The sequence below is a fragment of the Panthera leo genome, chromosome A2 (genome assembly GCF_018350215.1).
Source record: "Panthera leo isolate Ple1 chromosome A2, P.leo_Ple1_pat1.1, whole genome shotgun sequence".
Taxonomy (NCBI): Eukaryota; Metazoa; Chordata; class Mammalia; order Carnivora; family Felidae; genus Panthera; species Panthera leo.
Genome location: NC_056680.1, coordinates 83,944,560 through 83,971,663, shown reverse-complemented (window position 1 = coordinate 83,971,663; position 27,104 = coordinate 83,944,560). Strand labels below are relative to the sequence as shown.

Genomic DNA, 27,104 nt, shown 5'->3' with positions numbered 1-27,104 from the left:
TTGTTGATGCAATTGTAAATAGGATTGTCTTCTTAATTTCTCTTTATGATAGTGAATGTTTTACTTCTTGCTTCTAATTTGGATGCCTTTTATTTGTTTTCTTGCCTAATTTTGTGGCCTGGACTTCCAATACTGTGTTGAATAAAATAGATGAGAGGGGACATTCTTGTATTGCTCTTGATCTTAGAGGAAAAGCTTTCAGCTTTTTACTGTTGAGTATAATGTTAGCTGTGCTGTTATCACATATAGCCTTTGTTATGTTGAAATATGTTCCCTTTGTGTCCACTTTGTTGAGTGTTTTAATCACTAATCAATGTTGCATTTTGTTGTGTCTATTGAGATGATCATATGATTATTATTCTTCATTTTGTTAATGTGCTATGGCATATCATATTGCTTGATTTGCAGATGTTGAATCATCCTTGAATTATTTAAATAAATCCCACTTGTTCATGATGTATGATTCTTTTAATGTATTTTTGAATTCGGTTTGTTGAGGATTTTTGAATTTATGTTCATCAGACATTTGGGCCTATATTTTGTTTTCTTGTGGCATCCTTGTCTCGTTTTGGTATGAAGATAATTCTGGCTTTGTAAAATAAGGTTGGAAGTGTCCTTACTTCTTCTATTTTTTGGAAGAGTTTGAGAAGGATTAGTAATAATTCTTCATGAAATGTTTGGTAGAATTTACCAGTGAAGCTGTCTTGTTCTGGAATTTTGTTTGTTGGGAGGTTTTTGATTACTGATTTACTCTTCTTACTAGTAACCAGTCTTTTTACACTTTGTATCTCATCATGATTCAGTCCTGGTAGGTAGTATAGTACTAGGAATTCATCAATTTCTTCTAGGTTTGTCCAATTTGTTGACATATAATTGTTAATAATAGTCTCATGATCCTTTGTATTTCTGTGGCATCTGCTGTAAATTTTGTCTTTCATTCTCATTTTGAGTTCTCTCTTTTTTTAATTGGTTCATCTAGCTAAAAGTTTGTTAGTTTTTCTCTTTTCAGAGTACCAGTCCTTCCTATCATTGATTGTTTCTATTTTATTTTTTTTCTTTATTTCATTTATTTATGCTCTGGTCTTTGTTATTTTCTTTCTTCTGCTAATTTTTGGCTTTATTTATTCTTTTTTTAGTTAAGATGTAATTAGGTTTATATTTGAGATATTTGTCTCTTGATGTAGACATTGGTATGAACTTCCCTTCTAGAACTGCTCTAATTGCATCCCATACATTTGTGTTTGTTTTATTTCCATTTTCATTTGTTTCAAGGAAAATTTTTAAAAAATTTCTTTTGATGTCTTTGATCCATTGGTTGTTCAGTAGTATGTTGTTTAATTTCCACATGTTTGTAAGTTTTCTGGCTTTCTTCTTATAATTGATTTCTGGTTTTATACCACTGTGGTCAGAAAAGATATTGATATGATTTCTAAGTTTAAAATTTATCTACACTTGTTTTGTGGCCTAACATATGTCTATCCTGGAGAATATTCCATGTGCATTTGAGAAGAATATGTGTTGTATTTCTTTTGGATGGAATGTTCTGTATATAAAAATTAAGTTCCATCTGGTCTAAGGCCAATGTTTCTGTCTGGATGACCTATTCATTTAGGTAAATGGAGTATGAAAGTCTGCTACTTTATTATATTGGTGTCTATTTTTCTTTTTAGGTCTGTTAAAGTTTGTTTTGCATTTTTATATGTTCCTATATTGGGTGTATAAATATTTGTAAATGTTATATCCTTTTGTTGGATTGACCCCTTTATTATTATATGATGTCCTTCTTTGATGTTTATTATAGTTTTCATCTTAAATCTATTTTGTCTGTCTAGGGGTGCCTAGATGGCTCAGTTGGTTAAGCTTCTGACTTCAGCTCAGGTCATGATCTCACGATTCATGGGTTCAAGCCCTGCATTGGGCGGTGTGCTGACAGCTCCAAGTCTGGAGCCTGCTTAAGATTCTGTCTTCCTCTGTCTCTGCCCCTCCCCTGCTCATGCACGTGCTCGCTCTCTCTCTCTCAAAAATGAATAAACATTAAAAAAATTAAAAATAAAATCTTTTTGTCTGCTATAACTACTTCAACTTTCTTTTGGTTTCCATTTGCATGATATATCATTTTCCATCCCTTCATTTTTAGTCTCTGTGTGTCCTTATATCTGCAGTGAATTTTTTTGTAGGTAGCCTGTATCTTGGTCTTGTTTTTATTTTTTAAATCCACTCAGCCACTCTGTCTCATGGTTCTAAAATTTAGTCCATTTACATTTGAAGTATTTATTGATAGGTATGTACTCTTTGCCATTCTGTTCATTGTTTTCTGGCTATTTTATAGTTCTTCTCTGTACCTTTCTTCTCTTGCTCTCTTCTGTTGTAAATTGATGACTTTCAGAATGGTATGTTTAGATTTCTTACTCTTTATTTTAATGTGTGTCTACTAGAGGTTTTTGCTTTGTAGTTATCGTGATACTTACATATAAAAACTTCTATTTATAACAGCTTAAGTTGATAAAAACTTAAGTTTGAATGCATTTTTAAAGCTCCATATTTTTATGTTTTTTGGCATCATGTTTTACCTCTTTTTATCTTGTGTGCCCTTTAGTTATTATAGTTTTACTTTTGACTTTTAATCTTTATACTAGCTTTAATAGTGAATAATCAATTACCTTTACCATCCATACATTTATCTGTGTGGTTTATACTTTTATAAGTTTTCTTGTTACTAATTAACACCCTTTCTTTTCATCTTAAAGTCCCTCTCAGATTTTTTATAAAGCCACTTTAGTAGCGATGAATTCCTTTAGCTTTTGTTTGTCTGGAAAATTCTGTATCTCGTCTGAATGATAACTTTGATTTTAGGTAGAATATTCTTGGTTGGGATTTTTTTTCTTTGAGCATTTTGAATATATTGTGGCATTTCTTTTTGGTCTGCAAACTTTCTGCTGAGAATTCTGATAACTTTATGGGGGGAAGGGACAGTTCCCTTACACATAACAAGTAGTTTTTATTTTGTGCCTTTAAGATTCTCTCCTTGTCTTAAACTTTTAACATTTAATTGTAATGTACCTTAGTGAGAATTTCCTTGAGTTCATCTTATTTGGAACTTTATGGGCTTCCTGGCTCTGGATGGCTATTCTTCCCTAGGTTAGGTTGGTTTTAAACCTATATATATATATCTTAAACTTATTTATTTTTGAGAGAGATGGAGTGAGCGGGGGATAGGTAGAGAAAGAGAAAGAAAATCGCAAGCAGGCTCTGCTCTGTCAGTGCACAGCTCAACATAGGGCTTGATCCCACAAACAATGAGATCATCACCTGAGCTGAAATAGAGAGTCAGATGCTCAACCAACTGAGCCACCCAGGTGCCCCTAAGCCTATATTTCTTTAAATAATTGTTTTCTGTACCTTCTCTTTCTCCTTTCCTCTGGGCCCCCTCTAATGCAAATATTAGCCTGCTTGATGTTGTCCCTTAAGTCCTTTAAGGTATCTTTCCTTGTTTTAATTTTTGTTTTTCCTTTTGCAGTTCTGATTAGGGTGAGTTCCTCTGCCCTGTCTTGGAGTTCATTGATCCTTTCTTCTACTCCATCTTATCTTCTAGTCTTCTGTTGAACCCTTCTCATGTACTTTCAGTACACTTACTTATTCTTTACTTCTGTAACTTCTGTTTGATACTTTTATCTTCTCTTTGTTGAAGTTCACTGTGTTCATCCATTTTTCTGGGTTTTTTGAGCATCTTTATGACAGTGTCTTTGACCTCTTTATCAGGTAAATTACTTATCTCCATTTTATTAAGGAATTTTTCCTGAAGTTGTATTTTTTAAAATTTGGAACATATTCTTTTGTTTCTTCATTTTGCTTGACTTTCTGTGACAGTTTCTATGCATTAGATGAAATAGCCACCTCTCTGATTTGAAGGAGTATCTTCCTGTAGATAACCCTTATTGTTCAACCCTGCCCCTAACTTTTGGTTATCTCTTAAATCTTTGTGATTTTCCAAGGAGCCTATTTTATTTTTTAATGACTCCCAGTAGATGAAGGTGTGCCAAGACATGTCAGTGTCAAAAAGGGGAGGATCTCAGTAGGCATCTGTATTCAGGCAGACTGGACCCAGATCCTCAGGCAGCAGCAGCTTTTAAGGTCTGGAAATATATACAGTCTTGTGGAACTGCAAATGTATACACTGCTGGCCCTGAAGCCAAGTACTCTAGGTATCAACTGGGCAGCAGCCAAAAAAAAATCTCCAGATGGATTTTAACATAGCACTAGTGGGCCTGCTACTCTCCAGGGAGAGAATCTGGTGGGTGCTATCTTCGTGTCCTCTGCCTTGCTCTAGTCAATAGGCATCAATTTCAACCTCCTTGCCATGCCTCTGAGTGCCAGTAGCTCCCAGAGGGGAGCTTTTACACAAATCTAGTGCCCTGATTTCTGCAGCGCTGCCCAGGAAACACCCTTTGATTACCTGGCCTGGTGTCTGGGGCAGTTTATGTGCCTAGATTCCATAGGTCTGAAACAATCGGGAGACATTTGTTGACAGATTACCACTCCCAGAGCATTGGACAGACAACAGGCTGACACGTAGCCCAGTTTATCTGAGAAAGAGCTCAATTTGCTTGTCCAGGAGCTCTGGCCTGAGGGACAAGCTTTAGGTTTGGCGCATATCTAGGAGCCTATGGAGGTATTCTCAAGGAACACGCCAATGAAGGTCAACTTTGAGTTCTCTCTGCCTTTCCTTTAATTACAAATAATATTGTTGTGTAGCTCAGACATTGACAATAGGTTAAAAGATTGATTATTGCACTTGCACATATCAAACACAGACATCCAGTACTTTCACAGTGGATATTTAGGGATGACCAATTTGTCTGTAGCTTCATTTTTTTTCTCCCTAAATGATATCCCCTTTATCTTTTTGTTCCTGAGATAAAAGCTATAGAGATTTTATTTCTTCATGCACTTGTCTGCAACAATAAGCATTAACACATTTTTAGATGTCGTAGGTTGTCTAACTTATGTTAACACTTTTGCAGATGCTGTAGATTTTCAAATTTAGGGTATGAACAACCATGCTTTGTGTGGTGGTGAGGAAAGATAGTTTGGAATGAAAATGTATAATTATAAATATTAGAACACACATGCGTTTAAACAATATTAAAGACCCAGAAGTGAAAATATTTTCCTGATACCTAAATGTGGTGAGAGGATATTCTTTATGAAGATTTTAAAGTCTGAATCATTGATTGGATATCCAGATCTTGTGTGAGGTGGCTACATATGTTTTTCATACAATTCTTTAGTCCTACTTTGTTCAAGAATTAATTTCCTTCCTATATCTCTTAGATCAACATGTCCACTTTTACATATAAGATGTCCAGAATCTAATCTTACATGTCACTAGCTTACAGGGATGCCTTCCACCCACCCCCCACCCCCCCCTTTCAATTAAATGTAAAGGCACTAAATCAGTACACTTTTGAGATTTTCTAATGATCCCTCCAAACTGGCAGTATCTTTGGATTTTCAGTATTTGCCCTGGAAGGTAATGTGAGGGAAACAAGTTACTTTTAATCAATGTTCATATCCAAACCAGTTACTACTACTTTGTCCTATAAACCACTGTGTATAAAACACAAGACAATGTGGTGCATCTTCCCTTTCTGTGAGGAACTTTTTCAGAGGACTAGTTCTCTCCAATAAGTGAACCCTTGCTGAAGAAAGCAGGATTACTTACCAGTATGTCTCCTCATAGAAAGGAAAAATCCTTCAGTTTAGAGCTCAAGTCCTGCTTCTGCAGAGGATGAAACAAAATATCTTTTTGTTTGTTTGTTTGTTTTTCCTCCTATTCGCTTAAAAATTTAGCCTAGGAGAAAGTTGTCATGATTGAATTCAGAAAGCATATGCCAGAAGGAAATAGAGACTCAGATGGAATATTAAATTAGGGTAAATGCTTTGTGTCACAAGAACCATGAAAAACACAGGAATTTAAGGAAGAACATATTTTAATGTTTGAGACCAGTCTTTCCGAGGTGACAAGGGAAATAAGAACTATTACAACAAATAACTATTAACACAATTCAATCCTTGATAATCTTTCGTATGATAATTCCTTTATTGTCATTTACATCTCTTAATGCTAGCACAAGATTCTGAAGTTGCCAAGCGTAAGTTGCATGTAACTGAGCAGAAAGATCACAATCTTCCCGTATTGCTAGAAGAGCTTCAGGATGTGGAAGATGACAAAGTTCTTAAACATGAAGAGCCAAAATGTGCTAAAATTAATGTCCATTTGCATAATTAGTGATAAAATATAAGCCCATTTGCTATAAAGTAAGAAAATGGTTACAATGCCTGCTGTTGCTGTACAAAGGATTCCACAGAGAAAGAAACTTAAGTAATATATAATGAATGGCTCTTAAGGCCAATCATTTACTTTCCATTCTTAAATGTCTTTCACAATTGGTGGCGCTCATGAAATGTGATGTACTGACAGTCCTGGCGTCAGTCTATTGCAACGAATAGGGATGCTGATGTTTTCCCTTGATAAAGAAGACAAGCGTTCAGGGTCCAACATTTGTTGAGAATGTGCACTGTGCTGAATTTGCCACCAGGGAACCAGTTGGTGAATCAGTACCAAATAAAAACAATTGGTTCATGCTTGAGCCAGGTCCATAGAAACTGAAATCAGTTTGTGAACATGAAGAATTTTAAAAGGCTCCAGTTTTGTGTTCAAAGTATAAATTTTTAATAATATCTTAAAATCAGTTAGAAATATGCTGCTGCTTAGTGCAAAAATAATGCCACCATTTCTTCAACTAGAAGGTGTGTTTTGTAAAAATAAAGCATATTTAATCTTCATTTTGTAGGTCAATAGTAACAATGGCCCTGATGTAGCTGGTACATAAAGGTTGAAACTCATTTACTGCCTGGAAAATAGAAGAAATGTTATTAATCAGAAAGCAGTGGGAAAATCCCTTACGGATTTTAATCTCGGGGTGCCTGGGTGGCTCAGTTGGTTAAGCCTCCAACTCTTGATTGAGGCTCAGGTCATCAACTCACAGTTGGTGAGATGAAGCCCCGCATCTGACTCTGTGCTGTCAACACAGAGATCCTCTCTCTGCCTCTCCCCCACTCATGCTCAGGCTCTCTCTAAATAAATACATATTAAAAAAAATAATTTCAATCTCCCATAACCTGCCCTAGACAATAATGTATTAATTACTTGTGACTTTTTGTTATAATTAGCTAGAAATAATCAAGAAACAAAATGTCACTGGGGCACCTGGGTGACTCAGTTAAGCCTCTGACTTATATCACGATCTCACAGGTTTGGGGTTCGAGCCCTGCATGGGGCTCTCTGCTGTCAGAAAAGATTCTGCTTTGGATCCTCTGTCTTCTCTCTCCCTCTGCCCCATGCCTGATCACATTTTCTCTCCCAAAAATAAACATTAAAAAAAAAATTAAAAAAATTAAAAGTCAGGATTTTGCACTAAAGCTATATTCGTACTTTCAAAGGTGATAATTTCATTTTTTTATTCCATTCCTCCCAGAACTTAAGATGCAATGTAGTAATCTGCTTGATGCAATGAGTAATCTGCTCATAGGCCTTATTTACTCATTCAGTCTTTGTGTTTTAATTTATATTAGCTATCTCAAAACTTGGAGGATATATTGAAAATGGTAGTTGGGTAGACAAATCTAAAAATGTTTGTAGGCTAATTTTATAACCCCTCTTTGGTAAAATGAATACAGGTAATAATTTTTGGTATATACTTACTTATTTTACTTTCTTTGATCTGCACGCACAGTATGAAATCATAAATGCAACAAACATCACCACGCCAACACTGAGTAAGGTAATTTCTACCAGGCCAAGAAGGTTGATTTTTCCAGTCACTCTTTTTCTAAACATTTCTGCCTTCTCATCACCAATGGTACCAGTCTGTAATAAAGTTAATGATTAGCATGATTTGAATAGATGAGCAAAGCAAAAGACTTAAAACCTTCCACTTACATATCACTCTTTCCTCCAAATGCTTGCATAGGTGTTAGTCATCTGTATGTTTAAGATAAACTAGGATAATTCACTTTGCATGTCAAAGGCGGCAGTAAATGCCAAGGTAGAATACTTAGAGAGTGAAATATAATCCTTCCCCCACTTTGCACATGTTATATAGCACTATTGAACATGCTAGGCTTCACTGATCTTCAGAATGACCTTATAACATCCTTTCCAAAAGATGCTCCCTTTAACCAAGGGAAGTGGCAAGGTTTCAATAGTTTCAATCGCTCTGAAGTTTTATGTACTGCATTCCCCAATTCTGGGGCTAATTGATATCATGGTTTACACTAAAATTATGTCATCAGGGAATAGGATAGACTGCATACACCTATTCTAACCTGGCCTTTATAAGTTTGGTTGACTTTTATTACCAGTATAATATTCACTGAGTCTTGAGTTATTTGGAGTTACATGTATGTATGACTCTTTCTTAAAATAAGCACTATGCCAAGAAAAAGTGCCTAAAGATGCATTTTGAAAATAATCTAAAATAATAGAAATTGCTTTGATTTTCTAAAAGAAAAATACTGAAAACTGATACAACTATGTGATTGGGTTTTCTCAAATATATATATATTCATCTATATGGGCAATGAAAACATATACAACTTCAAAAACTATACATATATATTTAATTTTGAAACACCAATGAAGTTTACTGTTTACTGATAAAAATACTAACCTCATTAAGCCAAAGAATAGGCACAATATAGTTCCGCTTAAGACCCTTTAATGCCCTGTAATATACATTAAAAGTAATTATGAAAATATATACTAATATATTACACATACACAACATAAATTTCAACAAGTACTAGTGTAAATATATGTTCAGAAATTAGTTGCTTTTGCAACTTGGTTAAGTTCCTTGATTTCTGTTCCCTGTAACAAGTCATTTGAATGTTAATATAGCTGTTCCTCAGACATTTTCCATGCTTACAAATCTGTTTAATACAGATATATAATTAGATTAACTTTTTCTAAGCACAGATTTTCCCTTTCAACAAATTCTACCCAGTAAGGTAAAATATGAATTCTGGAAACTATGGTCATGGAAGTATCTGGACAGCTAGCAAAATGAGAGATACCACCAAATACTTAAATTAAAACATATCAAAATATGTGTAAATATCATTTCTATAAACACTAGGCATAATTATAAATTTAAAAAATTATCATAAGCATTTAATAATTATTTAATAACATTAAGCAAAGAGAAGTTGAAATTTTATATTCTTTCCACTTCTTATAAGAATGTGAGTTAAGTCTATGAAAAGAAAATACTACAAAAATCATGCAGTGATAACCTCACTTAAGAGACCTACTCAATTTTCTTTGCTGGTTTGACCAATATGTTGATTTGCAGCCGTTTTGCAAATCGTAAAGTGAATCCAGTTATCTAAAAAGAGAACAAACTAATTACCAACTTTAAACAAAAAGTTGCAATATCCAAACTTACTTTTATTATTATGTAAAATTTAATATGACGCTACTACTTGAAACTTGTGAAATTAATTGGACATATTAAATTATTACATATCTATAATTACATGTGTATATGCAGGCATATATATGTATGCGGGTATGTGCACACATAATAACTTTGTGCAACAAAATGTCAGGTCTTTAGTTAGATATGTGATATTTAACCAAATAGCTATCTATAATTACATGTGTATATGCAGGTATTGCATACACAATTTCTTTGCCCAACCAAATGTCAAGGCTTTAGTTAGATTCGTGATAGTTACCTAACATGATTTTGGTAATCAGCAATATGGAAACACAGAGCTCATATAATTAGATTCTTAAACTACACAAGGCCAGATATATATTCAGTAAAAATCCATGTATCCTCAGTGTAATTATACTAGTTGTATCATTATTTAAAGTGACACATGCCTATTAAAATTTTGACATTTCATTTGACTTTTGAAGAGGAAAATATCAAATTCATTTAAAACTTTAAACTGTTGAGTTACAGGAATTTTTATTGATTTTTCTTGACCCTAAGTGAAATAGATCTTGCCCTGAATTCACATAATACCCATAAAATATCTTTTAATTCCTCATAATACACAGTATCTCTTCATATAAGCAGTATTTACAGTTATAAATTACTATTTGATGATTATTTTATACATCTCAAATTGTTTTAAGCCAATTAGAATCATTCCCATCATTGGTATTCCTGACCTATGAACCATTAGATAGGCATATAAATTTCCATATGCTGAGAAACTGAAGTTTAATTACCTTGACATTTCATAAGCAACAATAGAAAGAAATAATGTCATTTTGACTGAAATAATAGTAATATATCAAGATTGTGATTCAGTAACTGCAATTAACAAGGAGAGAATTTACTTTTTCTTTCAATTTAATGAAATCAGATCAATAATATGTTTGCTTACAGGTTCAACATCTAAGTATGTGCTATGTTCGTCTTCATTTGGATTTAAGCCTTCAATGGGTTCTGCAATATCAGGACTTGAATGTAGAAAATGAGGAAGTGAAATATACACAGGTTTTCCTGAAAACATTTTAAGAGATATTGGAGATAAATAATTTTTCTCATTTCGCATACCACCCAAAAAATATTTCCTTAAAAATAAAACAAACTTTTTTTAATGTTTATTCATTTTTGAAAGAGAGAGAGGGGCAGAGAGAGAGAGAGGAAGACACAGAATCAGAAGCTGGCTCCCGGCTCTGAGCTGTCAGCACAGGGCCCGACACAGGGCTCAAGCTCAGAAACCACGAGATCATGACCTGAAATTAAGTCGGATGCTTAACCAATTGAGCCACTCAGGCAGCCCAAATATAAAAATTTTAAATAAAAGAATGCATAACTAGGCTTGAACAATGATTGGGGAGTGAGGGTGGGGGAGAATTATATTACCTGATCACTATTGTACAAAAAGAAAATAAAAATTTATGCATCATCCTATTAAACAGTAAGTTAATGCCTGCTGTTCTTCCTTAGATGTCAATTTTCTTTTTTTTTTTTTTTTTTTTAATTTTTTTTTTTCAACGTTTTTTATTTTTTTATTTATTTTTGGGACAGAGAGAGACAGAGCATGAACGGGGGAGGGGCAGAGAGAGAGGGAGACACAGAATCGGAAACAGGCTCCAGGCTCCGAGCCATCAGCCCAGAGCCTGACGCGGGGCTCGAACTCACGGACCGCGAGATCGTGACCTGGCTGAAGTCGGACGCTTAACCGACTGCGCCACCCAGGCGCCCTTAGATGTCAATTTTCAATATGTAAAGATGAGCTGCTGAGCATAAAATTTCAATCATGTTCTTGTTTCAGGCAGTAATAAGTCTGTGAATGAGAATTAATTTAAGAGGTCTTCTTTTTTGCCTTCACATTGACTCCAATATGAAGGTGAGCTAAATAAGATTCCAAGTTTTGTTTTTAAGTCAATTCTTCTTTCAGAGACATATTGAAAACATATTTTTATTTACCAATTTCTAGGGAAGAAAAATCTAGAAATATGGCAGATGGACAAGTTGGGATGTTCAAAGTACTCTAGGAATTATTCTTGTTTTACCATCTATTTGAAAGGAGCCCAGGAAACCAACAAAATGAAAAGTGTAACTGTGGAATGGATACAAGCCACATATTCAGTAAGTAGTTGATATAAAAAACATATAATGAATTCATAGAACTCAAAAAAAAAAAAAAAAAAACCACCAGATAACAAAAAATGGGCTAAGGACCTAAATAGACATTGTCCAAAGTAGCAGGGAAATATCAGTATGGTTTTACCTAATAATAACTAAGTTTCACAACACTGGAACACAACTGGGACCTCAAAAACAAAACAAAAATCAAAGCAAAATTATTCTATTACCACGCTTCCTTAACTGTCTTCTTGCTTTCTCGCTTTAATTTTAAATTTTGGTTGAAAGGGATCTTGGGTAAAAGTTGCATTTTTTTAAAAATGTTTATTTATTTATTTTGAGAGAGAGTGTGTGCACAAGCAAGTGGTGAAGGGGCACAGACAGAGAGGGAGACAGAGAATCCTAAGCAGACTTTGTCAGCACATAGCCCCACGAGGAGATCGATCTCACAAACCTCAAGATCATGACCTTAGCCGAAATCAAGAGTCAGGTACTTAACTGACTGAGCCACCCAGGTGCCTCAAGGTTGCATTTTATTTTGTGTATTTTTTTCAGTGTTTATTAAAATTCTATTTATTTAACATATAGTGTAAAACTGGTTTCAGGAGTAGAATTTAGTGATTCATCACTTACATGTAACATCTAGTGCTCATCAAAGTGCCCTCCTTAATACCCATCACCTATTTAACCCATCCGCCATCCACTTCCCCTCCAGCAACCCTCAGTTTATTCTCTGTACATAAGAGTCTTTTTGGTTTGCCTCCCTTTCTTTTCTTGTCCCTTCCCATATGTTCATATGTTTTGTGTCTTAAATTCCACATATGAGTGGAATGATACGGTATTTGTCTTTCCCTGATGAACTTATTTTGCTCTGCACAATACCCTCTAGCTCCATCCATAGCACTGCAAATGGCAAGATTTTACTCTTTCTGAAGGCCAACTAATATTCCATTGTATATATGTGTGTGCGTGTATGCATATATGTGTGTGTGTAAATGTCCATCTAATGATGAATGGATAAAGAAGTTGTGGTATATGATATATCTTTATCCATTCATCAGTCGATGGATATTTGGGCTCTTTGCATAGTTTGACTATTGTTGATAATGACGCTATACACACTGGGGTGCATGTGCCCCTTCAAATTTGTATTTTTATATCCTTTGGGTAAATACCTAGTAGTGCAATTGCTGGGCAATGGGGTAGTTCTATTTTTAACTTTTTTAAAAAAAGTTTTTTAATGTTTGTTTATTTTTGATAGAGAGAGAGAGAGAGAGAGAGAGAGAGAGAGAGAGAGAGAGAGAGTGAGAGTGAGAGAGAGAGGAGAGCATGCATGAGCAGGGGAGGGGCAGAGAGAGGGGGAGACACAGAATTCGAAGCAGGCTCCAGGCTCTAGGCTGTCAGCACAGAGCCCGATGCGGGGCTCGAAACTCACGAACCATGAGATCATAATCTGAGTCAAAGTTGGATGCTTAACCAACTGGGTCACCCAAGGCGCCCCTATTTTTAACTTTTTGAAGAACCTCCAGAATGTTTTCCAGAGTGGCTGCACCAGTTTGTGTTCCCACCAACAGTGTAAGAGGGTTTCCCTTTCTCTGCATCCTCACCGACATCTGTTTCCTGTGTTGCTAATTTAGTCATTCTGATGAGTGTGAAGTGGTATCTCATGGTTTTGATTTGTATTTCCCTGATGATGCTCACTCATCAAGGCTTCAGATTATATCATGGACTGTGACACTGAGAACACTTACCTTCTTTGCATCTGCCAATGTCTAATACACCATATGATGTACAATTATTGGAGATAACGGTTTCTGTGCAGAAACAATGGTTATCTGGATTTTGAAGTGGAGATGCAAAGGCCATGGATGGAAGAACAAATCTATAGACAGGGATTCCTTTCAGGTTAATTTCAGCTGCAAACACAGCATAGATTGACCTAAACACAGAGAAAAAAGAGCTTTATTCCAGGAACCTAAACTACATTCTAGAGATTATTTTTTCCTCTTATTTTTAGATTATATTCTTGCTTTAAATAAGAAAGATTAGATACTTGGGGCGCCTGGTTGGCTCAGTCAGTTAAGCAATTGACCTATGGCTCAGGTCAGCAAATGACCTATGGCTCAGGTCATGATCTCGCAGTTCGTGAGTTTGAGCCCCACATCAGGCTCTGTGCTGACAGCTCCAACCCTGGAGTCTGCTTCATATTCTGTGTCTCCCTCTCTCTCTCTCTCTCTCTCTCTCTATGTCCCTCCTCTGCTCGTGCTCTCTCTCAGTCTCTCAAAAATAGATAAATGTTAAAAAAAATTAAAAGAAAGATTGGATACTTTTGTTAGAATTTTAAATCCTCATTTAATTCACATGAAAAAAACTTTCTTGTGAAATTTTAAGGCATACCAGGACACAATACCTGAGCGTGAACTATTCTTTGTTCTCAAAAGCTTCCAAGAGCAATTTTTGCTTATGTATTACCATGGATTATTTACACTGAAGACGTTTCTCATAGTTAATTTCCTCTGTAGATTAAATATTTATATGACTTCCCTCAAATCCTTTATTTGTGCCCAGGTTACAGGAAATACAATTAAAATTTCTTTCTTTCAAAACTTAATCCTGGAGAGAAAGACCACATACTCACTGAGGTACTTGCATGTGAGTTCTTGATATACATCTCATTATTTACTGAGTGCCTCCATCGTTTACTTAGTATTCACCAACACCTAGGCAATGTGCGGGGGCTCTATACCTATTTCTTCTAATCCCCACATAACCCTATATGAAGAAACACTGCTCTCTTCAATTTTACAGATAAGGAAAATACTGAGATATTTTAAATGTTTGCCCATAAACATATGATCTTTAGGAAAAGGGCTAAGAGTGAACTGGCGTGGGTTCCAATGCTTATGTGATATCTACTGGGTTCCACCGTTTTTAAAAGAGGTTGTTAATGTGACATTAACATAGTTCTGTGACAATGGCATCATCTTCTCTGGACAACATTAGAAAGATGGGGATGACCTTCTAGACATAATTGCTATTGAATATACTACTAGTTTAGTTTTTTTAAAAAAAATAGTTCACGCTTAAAAATGAGAATAAAATAATTTGCATTATGTAAAATATCCTCCTGCAGCCCTCAATTTTTAGAAAAGTTAATAAGCACATTATCAATTCCATATTGTATTTATCCTGAATAAATCAAGAAAAATTTCCCTATGTGTATTTTAGTCTTCTCAGAAAACATAATTATTAAGTATAAGCTTCTTGGTCTGTGCTTTGTCACTTGAGGAAAAAAAATTCTAAGTTACAGAAATACATTGGGCGTCTTGGTCTTACCTGCAAATGTCAGAAGAAAAGAAACGTAACACTCGTGTCTTCTCAACAAAAGGTGGAAATGAGGCTGCGTCTGTTCAAAAATCAAGCCAGTGGCAAGGGATTAGATGTAATGTGTATCCTAGAAAAATCTAGAAATCTCTATTCCAGTATGGTCAATAGAAATATAATGCAAACTGTAGATGTACTTTTAAAATTCTTTAGTAGCCAATTTCTTTTAGGAAAAAAACAAAACAGGTATATATTTTTTTAACCCAATGTACCTCAAATGCCATCATTTCAACATGTAATCGATCTAAAAATTAGCAAAATCCCATGTGTATTTTATATTTATAGCGCATTTCAATTCCTTAATAGCAACACAGGGCTAGCAGCTACCATATTCAGTAAGTCTGTATACTATATATATTCATTGGTATTTAGTTTCATGTTAAATTTCCCCACACCTTAAAAATAAATATTTACAAAAATAATAGCAAAATCACATGTTGTTAAAATTGTGATTGTGTTTGTTTTTGAAATCTCCCCACCCTTTAAGGAGAGTGGCACTTTTATTTCTATGAAATTCACTTAGGACTTCAGTTAGAGTTATGTTTTTCTTACATTTTATAGGGATTCATTCGTCTATCCTAAGGGTTGAGTAATATTTTAAAAATTTATTAAAATTCTCTCATTAACTAGAATTTCCTCTAACTGCTTTGAAATATATCCATCACCTTACAAAAAGGATTTTGTTGTATTCATTGAATTTCTACTATGGTTATGATCCATGGAACACACTGGATATATGAAGAAATCACTCGATAACTCCTCTATTAGCTTCTCAAATAAGTATCACTAAAATGAGCCACAGAACTGAATGTGTTTGTTGTAAACAGTGCCCATCCTTCAATTACGCTTCAACCTTGTGATCTTATTACATTTCACTTATACTCTTGTGATCAATGAAATAGAATATCACAGTGAATTTGATTGTGGTATTGAGAGCATTGGATATTAGAGTTTAGTTTAAACTCCCCAGATAGGTGACTCAGTGGACATCATCTCCAACTTGCCTTTCCAACACTTTAACCATTGAAGGAAAAGAATACATTAAAAAGCTGTAAGAATTATTACTGAAATATCATTGAAGATTATGCCATAATTATTTCTAACAAGTACCATAGAAATAAGTACAAGATTGCAGACTTTTTTTTTAAACATTCAGATGTGTATCAATATTTTCATGTTCTGTCTCTTACTCACTGAAGGTGGAGGGGACACTTCTATACTATGACTTTTTCAGTTTTGTTGGTTGCTTTTCCCTGAGGCCATCAACCAAGAATCTCTCTCCCAGTGATCACATCTGAGTCCTCTGCTCTGTCCAATCTCCCTCTGATCCTCATTTGTTTTCCTTCTTTTTTTCCTCTTAGATACTTTTAACTTTATGCCTGATGCTCATGTACTTATATTTTTGTGATTAATGAATCCTTTGCCTCCCCTTTTAAAACTTTTTAGCTTTGGACAGAATTGTTTAATAGCTTTTTTTGTTTTTTTCTTTTCATTACCATTAAGAATCCATTACTATTAAGGAGCAGTACAATCTGTTTCTCTGTATTTAAAGTCTGAAATACTACACTTATGTAATTATTGGAGTTAGTAGTATTAGGACACTTGACAATTTATTTGCAGAAATGCTTTGTTTAGGGATTTCTTGAAACTTGCTACAAAGCAAACTCAACTGTGTTTTTGCTGTTGTTTTCTAGAAGACAGTGGTAACAAAATTAAATAGGCATGTAAAGCTCAACAATACCTTTGGGAAAGTAAATACCCTGTGTTTTGTTCTTATTCCCCACCCTTTACATAACTTCGTATTTAACTTTCTTCATCTTTAATATATTGTTTTCCTACAGGGTACTGCCTCACCAGCTTTGTAAACATCATGCTTCTCTGTCTTTGCTTCTGCATTGCTGAGAGCTCACCTTATCTCAGGTTTTAATTACCTCATGGTATTGATCCCCATTTGCTTTTTAAAACCTTAGTTCTTAAACTAATATGTCTATGTGTACTTTGCTTTTCTTCATGGAGAAGAAGAAGCCAAATCTAACCATGCTGCAAATCTAAGTTCCTTCTACTTTCTTTTCTCCCCACTTCTAGTTCAGAATATTCATTTTTGCACACATTTTTCATGGTTAGTGGGCATGAAACCTGTCAAGTTTTTGTTTTTCTTTTTCTTTCATTCTGATCACCTTATTCGGAAATACAGGGCTGCTTGCAACTTCACAGTTTCTACTTCTGCTTGAAATCTCACTTGAAAGTAAATTTTACCTTTTGTAATTATCTTCATTTTTAAAATGTTTCAATTTTAAATCATTTTCTGTACAGTATTTATAAAACATGTGAATATTAACTACTTTTCTAAGTTTTTCTTTTTACTCTTTTACTTCTGTTGCCATGAAGATAGTTCAAGTAGTCAAGGTTTTACTAATCAAATGTTTCCCTGGTAATGCAGTAAAGGCTAATCCTCAAGGATTAATCTTCAGAAATCCCATCACATTAGGCAGACATTTACTAAGCCTGTGTAACAATAGACACTCTCAATTATGTCCTTGGGATATAAAGATAGGTAAACGCATACCCTTAACACTCAGAACATTGTAAGTACAGTGGTGGAATTTGTGGGAGAGAGGGAGGTGGGTTCATGGTGATTATTACCACAAAACAAATGCCCTTACCTGTACCATTAATCATGTCACAATAACTTGGCCAGTAGGAGAGATTCCTTTGGAATAAAAAGAAAGGAAATGAATAAACATTCTTTTTTCTAGAGTACCTTTCTCATATTACTTAGTCTATTATGATTCAATATTGCTAAAATAAAGATTAGATGTGTGACAAATGTTAAGTTTAAGCAATGTTCTAAGTCCTGTGGTTTATGTTTTGTTTGAAGGTTTCATCTTGTTGAGATAAATTAAGTGCCCAATACCATTAAGTGCCAGATTATAAAATAAAAAGTGCCAAATGTTAACACAACTTAGAATAGAAAGCAGTTCTGAAAAAAGAAAAAGGAGAAATACCTCAGAAATTTATATCTCTACATAGCAGAGAATTTTTTTTTTCCATTTGGAGAAATGAACTATTTGGTAATATGTTGAGTTTTCAAAATATATAGGTAAATATGAAGTGGTTTTCTTCATATTTGATGGAGGGAGTATGAGGGGAGAAGAGGGGTGTAGGGAAGAAAGAAAAGCTGATGTCGAAGAAAGAGATGGAAACATATAGATCATCAATTTATACTTTTCTCCCTTTTAACTCTTGCATAAGCTTGCATTAAAGTAGGACAGAGTTGGGGCACTGGGGTGGCTCAGTTGGTTAAGCGTCTGACTTCAGCTCAGGTCATGATCTCACAGTCTGTGAGTTCGAGCCTTGTGTCAGCCTCTGTGCTGACAGCTCAGAGCCTGGAACCTGCTTCGGATTCTGAGTCTTCCTCTCTCTCTGCCCTTCCCCTGCTCATGCTGTTTCTCTTTGTCTCAAAAATAAATAAAAACATTAAAAAAATAAAGGACAGAGTTTATTAATTTATATACTGATGTCTAAGTAAGATATATGTATATATAACTGGAAGCAATAAAAATAGTAGTAAAAATTTCTCTGTATCCTCAGCCACTTTTTGGTGATGCAAAACCAGGTTTTTCCCCACTGATAATGTATCATCTAGCGAGATGTCAAGGGAAGTTGTTGCTTCTTTTTTATTAAAAATTTTTTTTTTCTAATTAGTCTCACTGTTTATTTATTTTTATTTTATTAATGTTACTTTTTTTTAAACGGAATAAACTGTTAACCATGCTCAGTCTTGCCATGATCAGTTACATTAAGCTTATCAAATCTTAAACTGAGGTGGAATTCTTACTCCAATTAGAAGCACTTAGTAACTCTCCTCAAAATATCTCTGTAATATTGAAAAGGCAAAAATGCTTGTGTTTCTCAATATACAGTGATGTGATTTCATTGCAATAAGCATTTAGGAGTGTGAGTTTTCCTCCACTATACTTTTCTATAAAAAGATGTTAGTATGGAATCTATAGAAGAAAAACTACTACCTAAGTGAATATTTAATGGTTGTATGCAATTTTTAGATAAGGACTCAGTGTGAGGCAGTGGTTACTTGTATTAATTAATAAAAACCTTTAATCTCTCTGAATTTTGATTACTGTATTCTTTCCAGGAAATAACTGATCCAAAGCATATTTATTAACCTTGATTAAAAGAGAAGATGACTTTCTTCCCTGACATTTATTGAGATTCTTCCTTTGTTACATGATAAATTTACATGATAAATTATGTGTACTCTAGATGATTAAGCAGGAGCTAAGGAAAAAAGCAAATCATGACTATCTACTATTCATTCAGAATAGTAGCATAGTAGTAATCCAGTAGTAACAAGATAGAATAGTAATCATTCTATTACTACTTCAGAGGAGGCCTGGTCTTTATTTTCAAGTTTAATATGGCAACTTTAGAACTATATTTGCAGTACTAATTCCACTTTTGCACTGATAAAGGTATAAAATGCTGATTTATCAATATAGCAAATTAAGAAATTTTGAAGGAAAACGCCATGACAACATCTGCATGGATTCATTAAGTTTTCAACTTTATAGAGACACATGAAGTCATGCTGTGGAATGAACAATTTTTATTTGATAGGCTCAATACAACAAGTTAAACACACCCAGAAAACTATGTTTTTCTATCTGCTAGTTGATCAGCTGATGTAATGCTTTTCTTCCTTTCATTTGTGGCCGTATGAGTGTACTGTGATGGTGGCCATGCAACAGAGATGGAATTCACTTTGGATTTCTTTATGTAAGAGAACCTGTGTACAAAGGTAAAGCTAATTCTATAGTGAGGCTGATATTTAGCAACTATGCACTAGTGACCAGTTGTCACAACTAGAGGGTTAACACCTCAAAGAACACGAAGTTCCAGGGCTGAGATATAGGCAGATCTGGACCATAGTTAGTGCCTGTGCCTTAGCAGTTGTTAAATAAATACCCCTCCTGCTTTGGAGTTCACACACTTTACCTGGATACTTACTTTTTACCTTTGTAAGTGTCAATTATGGCAACTTGGTTTATGTTGTCTTTCCCACTGAAAACTGTATAAACTCCATCTGCAGTGTTGTTGTACTGAAAAGATATGTACAAGAAGAAATTACTTCTAGGACAAGTCATAGTTTCCAAGTTATAAAGTATGTAACTCATGTTCATATTTTTCAAATACCAGTTATCGATAATTAATAATTATTTTATGTGGCCTGAAATATATATGCAATCAAGTTTTAAAATTATTGGTCTTTAACACTTTAAAAACATAGGCTATAAATGGCACCTCAAATTTGTGCTAGGGGTTGAGACAAAGGAAGAAAGACCAATACCAGAAGTTGCCATGATCCAAACTCTGGTCATAACTAAGCCAGTAAGGCAATTTTGATCGCTACTCCTATTATATTGAGGTAAGGGGATATTAAGAAAAAACTTTGAGAACAAGGGAAGACTTCTAGAGGTTTTCTAAATGTTATGATATTTTTTGTTTTCTTTCTAAATGTTATGATCTTTAACAAGTGGATATAAAACTTAGGCCTACAAAATTAAAAATGCAATCAGCCAAGGAAAGATGTTAAGAGTTTTTGAGTCAAAACATAGTAACTGAATCTCTGATCCTTTAAAGCTTTCTACATTCCTATTTAGTGGCATATAACCTTTCAATCCTAAACACTATCTAAAAGTAAAATAACAACAATAAACTGGAGAATATAACTAATATCACATATAGTGCCAAATAAATCAGTCAAAATTCTAATTCAATAGCTTGTCCTATTTATAATTCAAAATATTAAACTATAAGTACATTGCCAAATTCACTTTTTCTTTCATCTGCAAACTGCCAAATCTTTGACAAAGTGCATTAAAATAGGACATTGCTGATTTGTCAATCTCACTGTGTTCCAATTTAGGCTAACTTTTAAATTTTTATTAACACAAATTTGTGAGAGTTCTGGAGAAGGAGGAATGTTAAGATGAATACATTTAACACAAAGAAAAATACAGTATTAAACTTGATTTTTTGATAAGGGGAATCAAAACAGAAAACATTATTCGCAGCCTTATTGGCTTACAACCTATTTTAGACAATTGTGTATTTATCAAAGAATGGAAACCTAATTAAATCTCAGTTTATTCATTTTAAATTTAATTGTTAAATTTAGATGAGTAAAATTTTCTAACTACAGAGCCATCTGAGATAGAGACTTTAAAAAATTAGAATAACCTCAAGTAAATAAATAAATAAATAATAAAAATAATAAAATAAAAAATTAGAATATCTACTCCCAGATCAGAAATCATGTGAACACACTAAGTTGTAAAATTATAAATTGCCAATGTCATTATATTTATCTAAGATATAAAAAATCAACATTCACATTTGGTACTCACAGGAAAAAACACACCAACTGTCGTGGAAATAGGATATGGAACCAAACTCAAGAACGGATCTTTATAGCCCCACAAGAGCTCTTTCACAGTTCTTTTTTGAAACATGGAAGATTTTGACTTTTTGATAAGTGAATTGAGTACCACTTGAACAAATGTATTTGGGTAGAGATGGGGTGCAGCCTATAAAAAAAATCACTGTTTGAGACATCAATTTTAGTATCATATTTTTAACACATAGATGGATTTAATACGAGCCTTAAGTTTAATAGAAACAAATCTAACCTTATCTTTAAAATTACTGCTCAATCTTGCCAGGACAAAAAGTACAATTTATCTAATCCCTAGATGACTACATTTCTCTGCCTCAGTGCTAGTCACAAGGAGACATTTAAAATTCAACCCTATTTTTTTTTTAATGATAAAGTAGTCTTCCAATTCAGTTGTTATGATTTTGTCATTTTTCCAAATGATGCTAAATCCATTCAAAATAATGACATAGGAACATATTTTTATTAAAATGACAAAATGAAGAATATCTGATGAGAGTTCTAATCATAAGATCCACTACAGTGGATCCTAGAGTATTTCAAAACCAGTACTTTTGTTGTTTGTCTACTTACTGCTACAGCCAGATTGAGAACAGTCCAAGTGTCATTCTCTGTTCCAGCTGATAGTGAAGGCTCGAAGATGGCCTCATTGGGCTGAAGAAAAGAGACTGTGTGGTTCTCAGGATCGTGGGTTATATTTTTTTTGGCTAGATAACGAACTCTGAAAACCAGAAGTAAATAAAATTCAAAATAATTGTCTCAAGTGAACAGGTCTCAAATGCCATCCATTCACATAACAAACAATTTTTGAGTATATAGAATACGTCACAAGTGATGCCAGCCAATTGGTTTAAAATGACAAGTAAGCCAGTGCGGGGTCTTTAGTGTATTAGAGGTGATCCCAAATCTTCACAACATAGGAGAAGTAACATGTGTCATTATGAGAGCTTATGCAGAGTCCAGGGGGAAACCCAGAATAAATATAAATCCAGGTTTAGGACTGTCATAGTGGGAGTAATGATAGCCATTTTGGTAGCAATTCCACCCAGGTGGTCCGAATGACAAATAGAAGTTTAGGTGGAGTGGGGTAAAAAGACCCATGGTGTATTGTTAGAAACACAAATTGTTGAATTTGGATGGATTGCAAGGTGAGAATAAGGAGTATCATGGGAAATAGAGCACAGAAGTAAGCAAGATCTCAAGCATAAAAGAGTTGCATCCTATCCTCAAATGTTTAGCCTTGATCCTGAGGGTAAGGAGGAGACAGAAAGGTTTCAGTAGCGGAATGAATATTAAGAGTACATTTTCTTAAATGAGAAAGAATGTTCTAAGTACATAGCGTATTCAGCACTGGCTTTTCCATATTTTCTAGTACTTTAATGAGAATGAAAGATAACTAATGGAATATAATTTCCATTTTACAGGTCAATTCCCCTCACCATTCCTGCCGTATATTAAATACTTATTAGTTCTAAGCTCCTGGCTGTAAAATGTCTGGGCTTATAAGTACCAAATACCTTTTAGGAACATGGGGAAGGGTGAATGAATAGTCTTCATTATCATGAAGAAAAATCTTTTCCAAATACAAGATGTTTATTGAGACAAAATGAGGTATATATCATTCATTTCACTATCATATATGTGAATGTCCATACATGAGATGAATAGATAGCTAAGGTAAAGACTGAAAACCCATGGACAAGGAACAACATTTCACTCCGGTGTAATAAAGTTGTAAATTCCTGTAGGGTAGGGATTATGAGTGTTTTGTATCCACAGGCAGAGTGCCTGGCACATATTGAGTTCATGATAAATAATTTTTTGCATGAATAAACAAATTAGTTAATGGCTCACATTCTTTTAAAAGAGTTCACAGTACTATAGAAAATTTATTTTTAATATAATGTCATCAAAGCTTTATTATTTATTCTTCTTGAAGTACTGTAGACATACCAGGAATATACAAATACGAAAGAGCACCCAAGACAGTCTGTTACTAGTCAACTTCTAGTTTTTCTTACATAATTGTATTTTAAATTAGAGAACCTACTATTAGCATTTAAAATTGAAGTACTTTAATTTTTAGTAAAATTTATGTATGTAAAATAATTGAAACAATAGCAAAATGTTACCCAGATTCCAATTTACTTAAGTTGTACTTACAACATTATACCAGTAGATGGCACTAAGAGAAAAATCTTTTAACTGAGGTCTGTGTTTAGAAAATACTTTTAGAAGGAGAACATAATCGCTCAATTCTTTTGTTTAAAAATTAAAATGTACACAGATTTTGGAAAGTGTTGGTTAATGAGGTAAAAGGGAGAAATTTGCCTTAGACTTTGCCCCAAATTGCTTTCTTTGTACTCCTGCCAAAGCCAAGTAACTTAAAAAAATAAAAGATGAGGGGTGCCTGAGCGGCTCAGTCAGTTAAGCCTCTGACTTAGGCTCAGGTCATGATTTCGTAGTTCATGAAGCCCCATGTCGTCCGGCTCTGTGCTGACAGCTCAGAGTCCGGAGCCTGCTTCAGATTATGTGTCTCCCTCTCTCTCTCTGCCCCTCCTCCACTCACACTCTGTCTCTCTTTCTCAAGATTAAATAAACATTAAAAAAAAAATTTTTAAATAAAAGATTAATGTTGGACCTGAGAATATTCTCAAGGAATTAATGAGTCTTCATAGAGACCACGTAATTTACAATATGTATAATTAAGATCTCAATCCAGGCAATTTCATGCTTTGACCAATGCTGTACCTTGTCAAAATTTCAGTAAACTCACTTTAACAGACATCAGCCAAATAAGCTGTGGTTGTGTTTGAAGAGGGACATCCTCCTACACTTCCAATTTCAAATGTATTCAGGGTATAATTTATAGGGAGGCAGGTTCAGTAAAACTTATTAGCTGTTAGGAAGAATATGAAATTATTAACTTTTTCTGAAAGGTAATCAATTATTTTCTTATTATTTAAGGTATCCAGACAGACACTAATGACTCCATTTTGGTGACATCTTAAGATGAACCCTAGTTTAGAATTCCCTTTAACATTGTTATATAAATGGGATTTATTGTTTATAAACTTTAGCTGCAAATCCCACTTCCCTAATTCAACCTTCCCCTCATTGCTTCTCCAAGTAAATCTAAACTAACCCTTTTGTCCCTTAGAGACATAGGTTAAAGTCTCTAAAAAGTAACTATGTATTAGCTGTCTAGGGCTAGATTCAGTATTGTTTGTTTCTACATATCTCAAGGAATATCTTTAAAAATAAAAAAAAAAATACCCCTGCAAAATAAAAGTGAAAGAGTTCTCAAATTCTAACAACTATTCAGTTTCCTCACACGCATGCAGTTCAGTCAAGTTATAATTTTTTAAACATTTTTTCTTAGATTATTATTTCTTAACAATTTTTTTTGGAGTAAGATACTCGCATAGGCTTTTTTTTTTTAAGTTTACTTGTTTATTTTGAAAGAGAGAGCACAAGCAGGGGAGGAGCAGAGAGAGAGGGAGAGAGCAAGAATCCCAAGCAGGCTCCGTGCTCTGTGTTAAGCCGAGCACCGGGTTTGATCGCATGACTCAGAGATCATGACCTGAGCCATGAAGCCATGATCAAGAATCAAACACTTAACAAACTGAGTCACCCATGCACACCTCATATAAGTTTTTGATAATAACATGGTAACTTTAAGACCATGAAAAAAACATTTTCCAAGGTTTTTTTGTTTTGTTTTGTTTTGTTTAACAATGAAAACCAAGTGTTCTTCAACAGTACTGTGAATAGTCACAGACATATGCACAGAGACAGGAGACTTGGGGACAATTGCTAGGACAGAAAAGTCACCACAGCCCTCTGTAGCTTATATATCACATACTATGGCAGCAGCCACTACCTTCACAACTACTGTTATTTTATTATATTGTGTGTGTGAGTAGTCAATCTAAAAATATATTAATGCATGGAAAAGAAACTATATAGACTATCTAAAACAGATATTAAAACTACGAGTTATATGAAATCATAATAAATATGTAATTTTGTGATAAAAACTGATCAAACTAAGTAACTAGTTGTAATTATCCTTGAGGGAAAATCACACATTTGTATAACAAATGATACAGCAGGACTTAATGGTGTTCCCACATGGATATCATAAATCTAATCCTTGGTTACAGTTAGTGCTTTTAGCACCTCAGTCCCCCCTGTGTTACTTCGATAGTTGGAGAAAACACATAGTGTATAATTTAAATAAGAAATAAAAATACACACAAAAATCTAGGAGGTACCATCTCTTAGGTCTGTGTAAACATAACAATCACTTCATATCCCTTGGTGTCAGTTTTTTGGGGAACAAAATGAAAAGTCCTAGCTAATCTTTCCCCTCTAGTTCTAATACCCGAACATTCTATTTAGAATTGTGTTAAACTATTAGGGTATATAAGAGAAAGGCATAGCATTTTGGTCTCAGTTCTGGAGAAAATATAAGAATGAAGCCACTGAATCAATATAAACACCCATATGACTTGGAAATTAGTTTCTAGAAATCCTTAACAGGTACTGCGGTTACATAAAATCAGTTTAATTCTGTGGTTCTCAAAATTGAGTAAGTACTGGAATCACCCAGAGGACTTGTAAAACTCATTGCTGGGCTCCAACCCAAGAGTCTCTGATTCATTTGATCTGGGAAAATCTGCAGATTCTCAGAATTTGTGTTTCTACCAAGTTCCCAGGTGAGGCTGTTGCTGTCGGAGTGGGAACCACACTTTGAGAATAACTGATAAAATGTATACAATTTTAGGATCTTAAAATATTCTGGTTCTTAAAATTCTGATAAGATTTTTTCTATTATGCATGCATATGTCAGAGTTGTTGAGAATATATGTCGTAACTGTAAAACACCTGTGACTTCTTAAATGTAGGGTTGTTATCTGATACTGCTGAATTTATAATAAAATCTATATTTCTTATTAAATCCTTATCAGGATTCCATATAGGCAGAAACAAAATATTTCATGATATTTTACTGGGGAACAGGAAGAAGTACATCTGAAAACAATGGCATTTTTCAAGTGGAAGTTTTTCAGAAATATGTATGGTCAAGGAAAGAATGCCACTTATTTGTGAGGACTCACCTGTACGTGTAAGGACCTCTTTGTTTAACTTTAATTTTGCTGCTGTTAGCTACCACTTCCTGTGGGTTTTGCACATCATAGATCCAAAACTGTCTGTAAACTTCTGTGCCTGTTTTAACCCAATTTTGATAAGCAATGGTACCTTCCTCGAGTACAACCTCCTATGAAAAAGAAAACAAGTTTGGGTTATTTCTCTGTAGTAAATATGGGCACCTCTGGGAGTTTATAACTTTGTTAGCCAAGGCAAGGACTAAGCTCAAGTACCTTCTTCATGTGAACCTTGCCACACGGTTGCAACAGAAATGTTTTCAAAAAATTACTATAGCAACCTCTTTTTGTCAACCTTTTACAAAGGGAATCAGGGTACAATATTGCAGACATGGCTGTTGATGTAAGCCCAACCATTGGCAAGCTTTAGAGTGACCCTATATTGCAACAGTTATAACTTAT

The 27,104-nt window shown here is 34.3% G+C and overlaps 1 protein-coding gene and 1 long non-coding RNA gene across 3 annotated transcripts in view; one reads left to right on the top strand and one right to left on the bottom strand.

Moving 5' to 3' along the window:
• Positions 1-6,055: 6,055 nt before the first annotated feature.
• CD36 (CD36 molecule) overlaps positions 6,056-27,104 on the bottom strand; it is a 53,545-nt gene continuing 32,496 nt past the window's right edge. For both annotated transcript variants that reach the window (XM_042916493.1, XM_042916485.1), the window contains exons 4-15: positions 26,655-26,815; positions 22,105-22,252; positions 21,485-21,664; positions 20,085-20,176; positions 17,723-17,769; positions 15,012-15,081; positions 13,427-13,614; positions 10,465-10,583; positions 9,376-9,449; positions 8,733-8,787; positions 7,766-7,930; positions 6,056-6,914 (exon numbers count right to left, since the gene is read on the bottom strand). In XM_042916493.1, coding sequence (XP_042772427.1) covers positions 7,766-7,930; positions 8,733-8,787; positions 9,376-9,449; positions 10,465-10,583; positions 13,427-13,614; positions 15,012-15,081; positions 17,723-17,769; positions 20,085-20,176; positions 21,485-21,664; positions 22,105-22,252; positions 26,655-26,815 — 1,299 coding nt within the window. In that variant the 3' untranslated portion in view covers positions 6,056-6,914. The remainder of the gene's footprint in view (positions 6,915-7,765; positions 7,931-8,732; positions 8,788-9,375; positions 9,450-10,464; positions 10,584-13,426; positions 13,615-15,011; positions 15,082-17,722; positions 17,770-20,084; positions 20,177-21,484; positions 21,665-22,104; positions 22,253-26,654; positions 26,816-27,104) is intronic.
• On the top strand, positions 11,235-26,656 carry LOC122206893. The gene is made up of 3 exons (XR_006196616.1): positions 11,235-11,436; positions 11,527-11,678; positions 26,505-26,656. It is a non-coding gene; the product is annotated as an uncharacterized LOC122206893 (long non-coding RNA).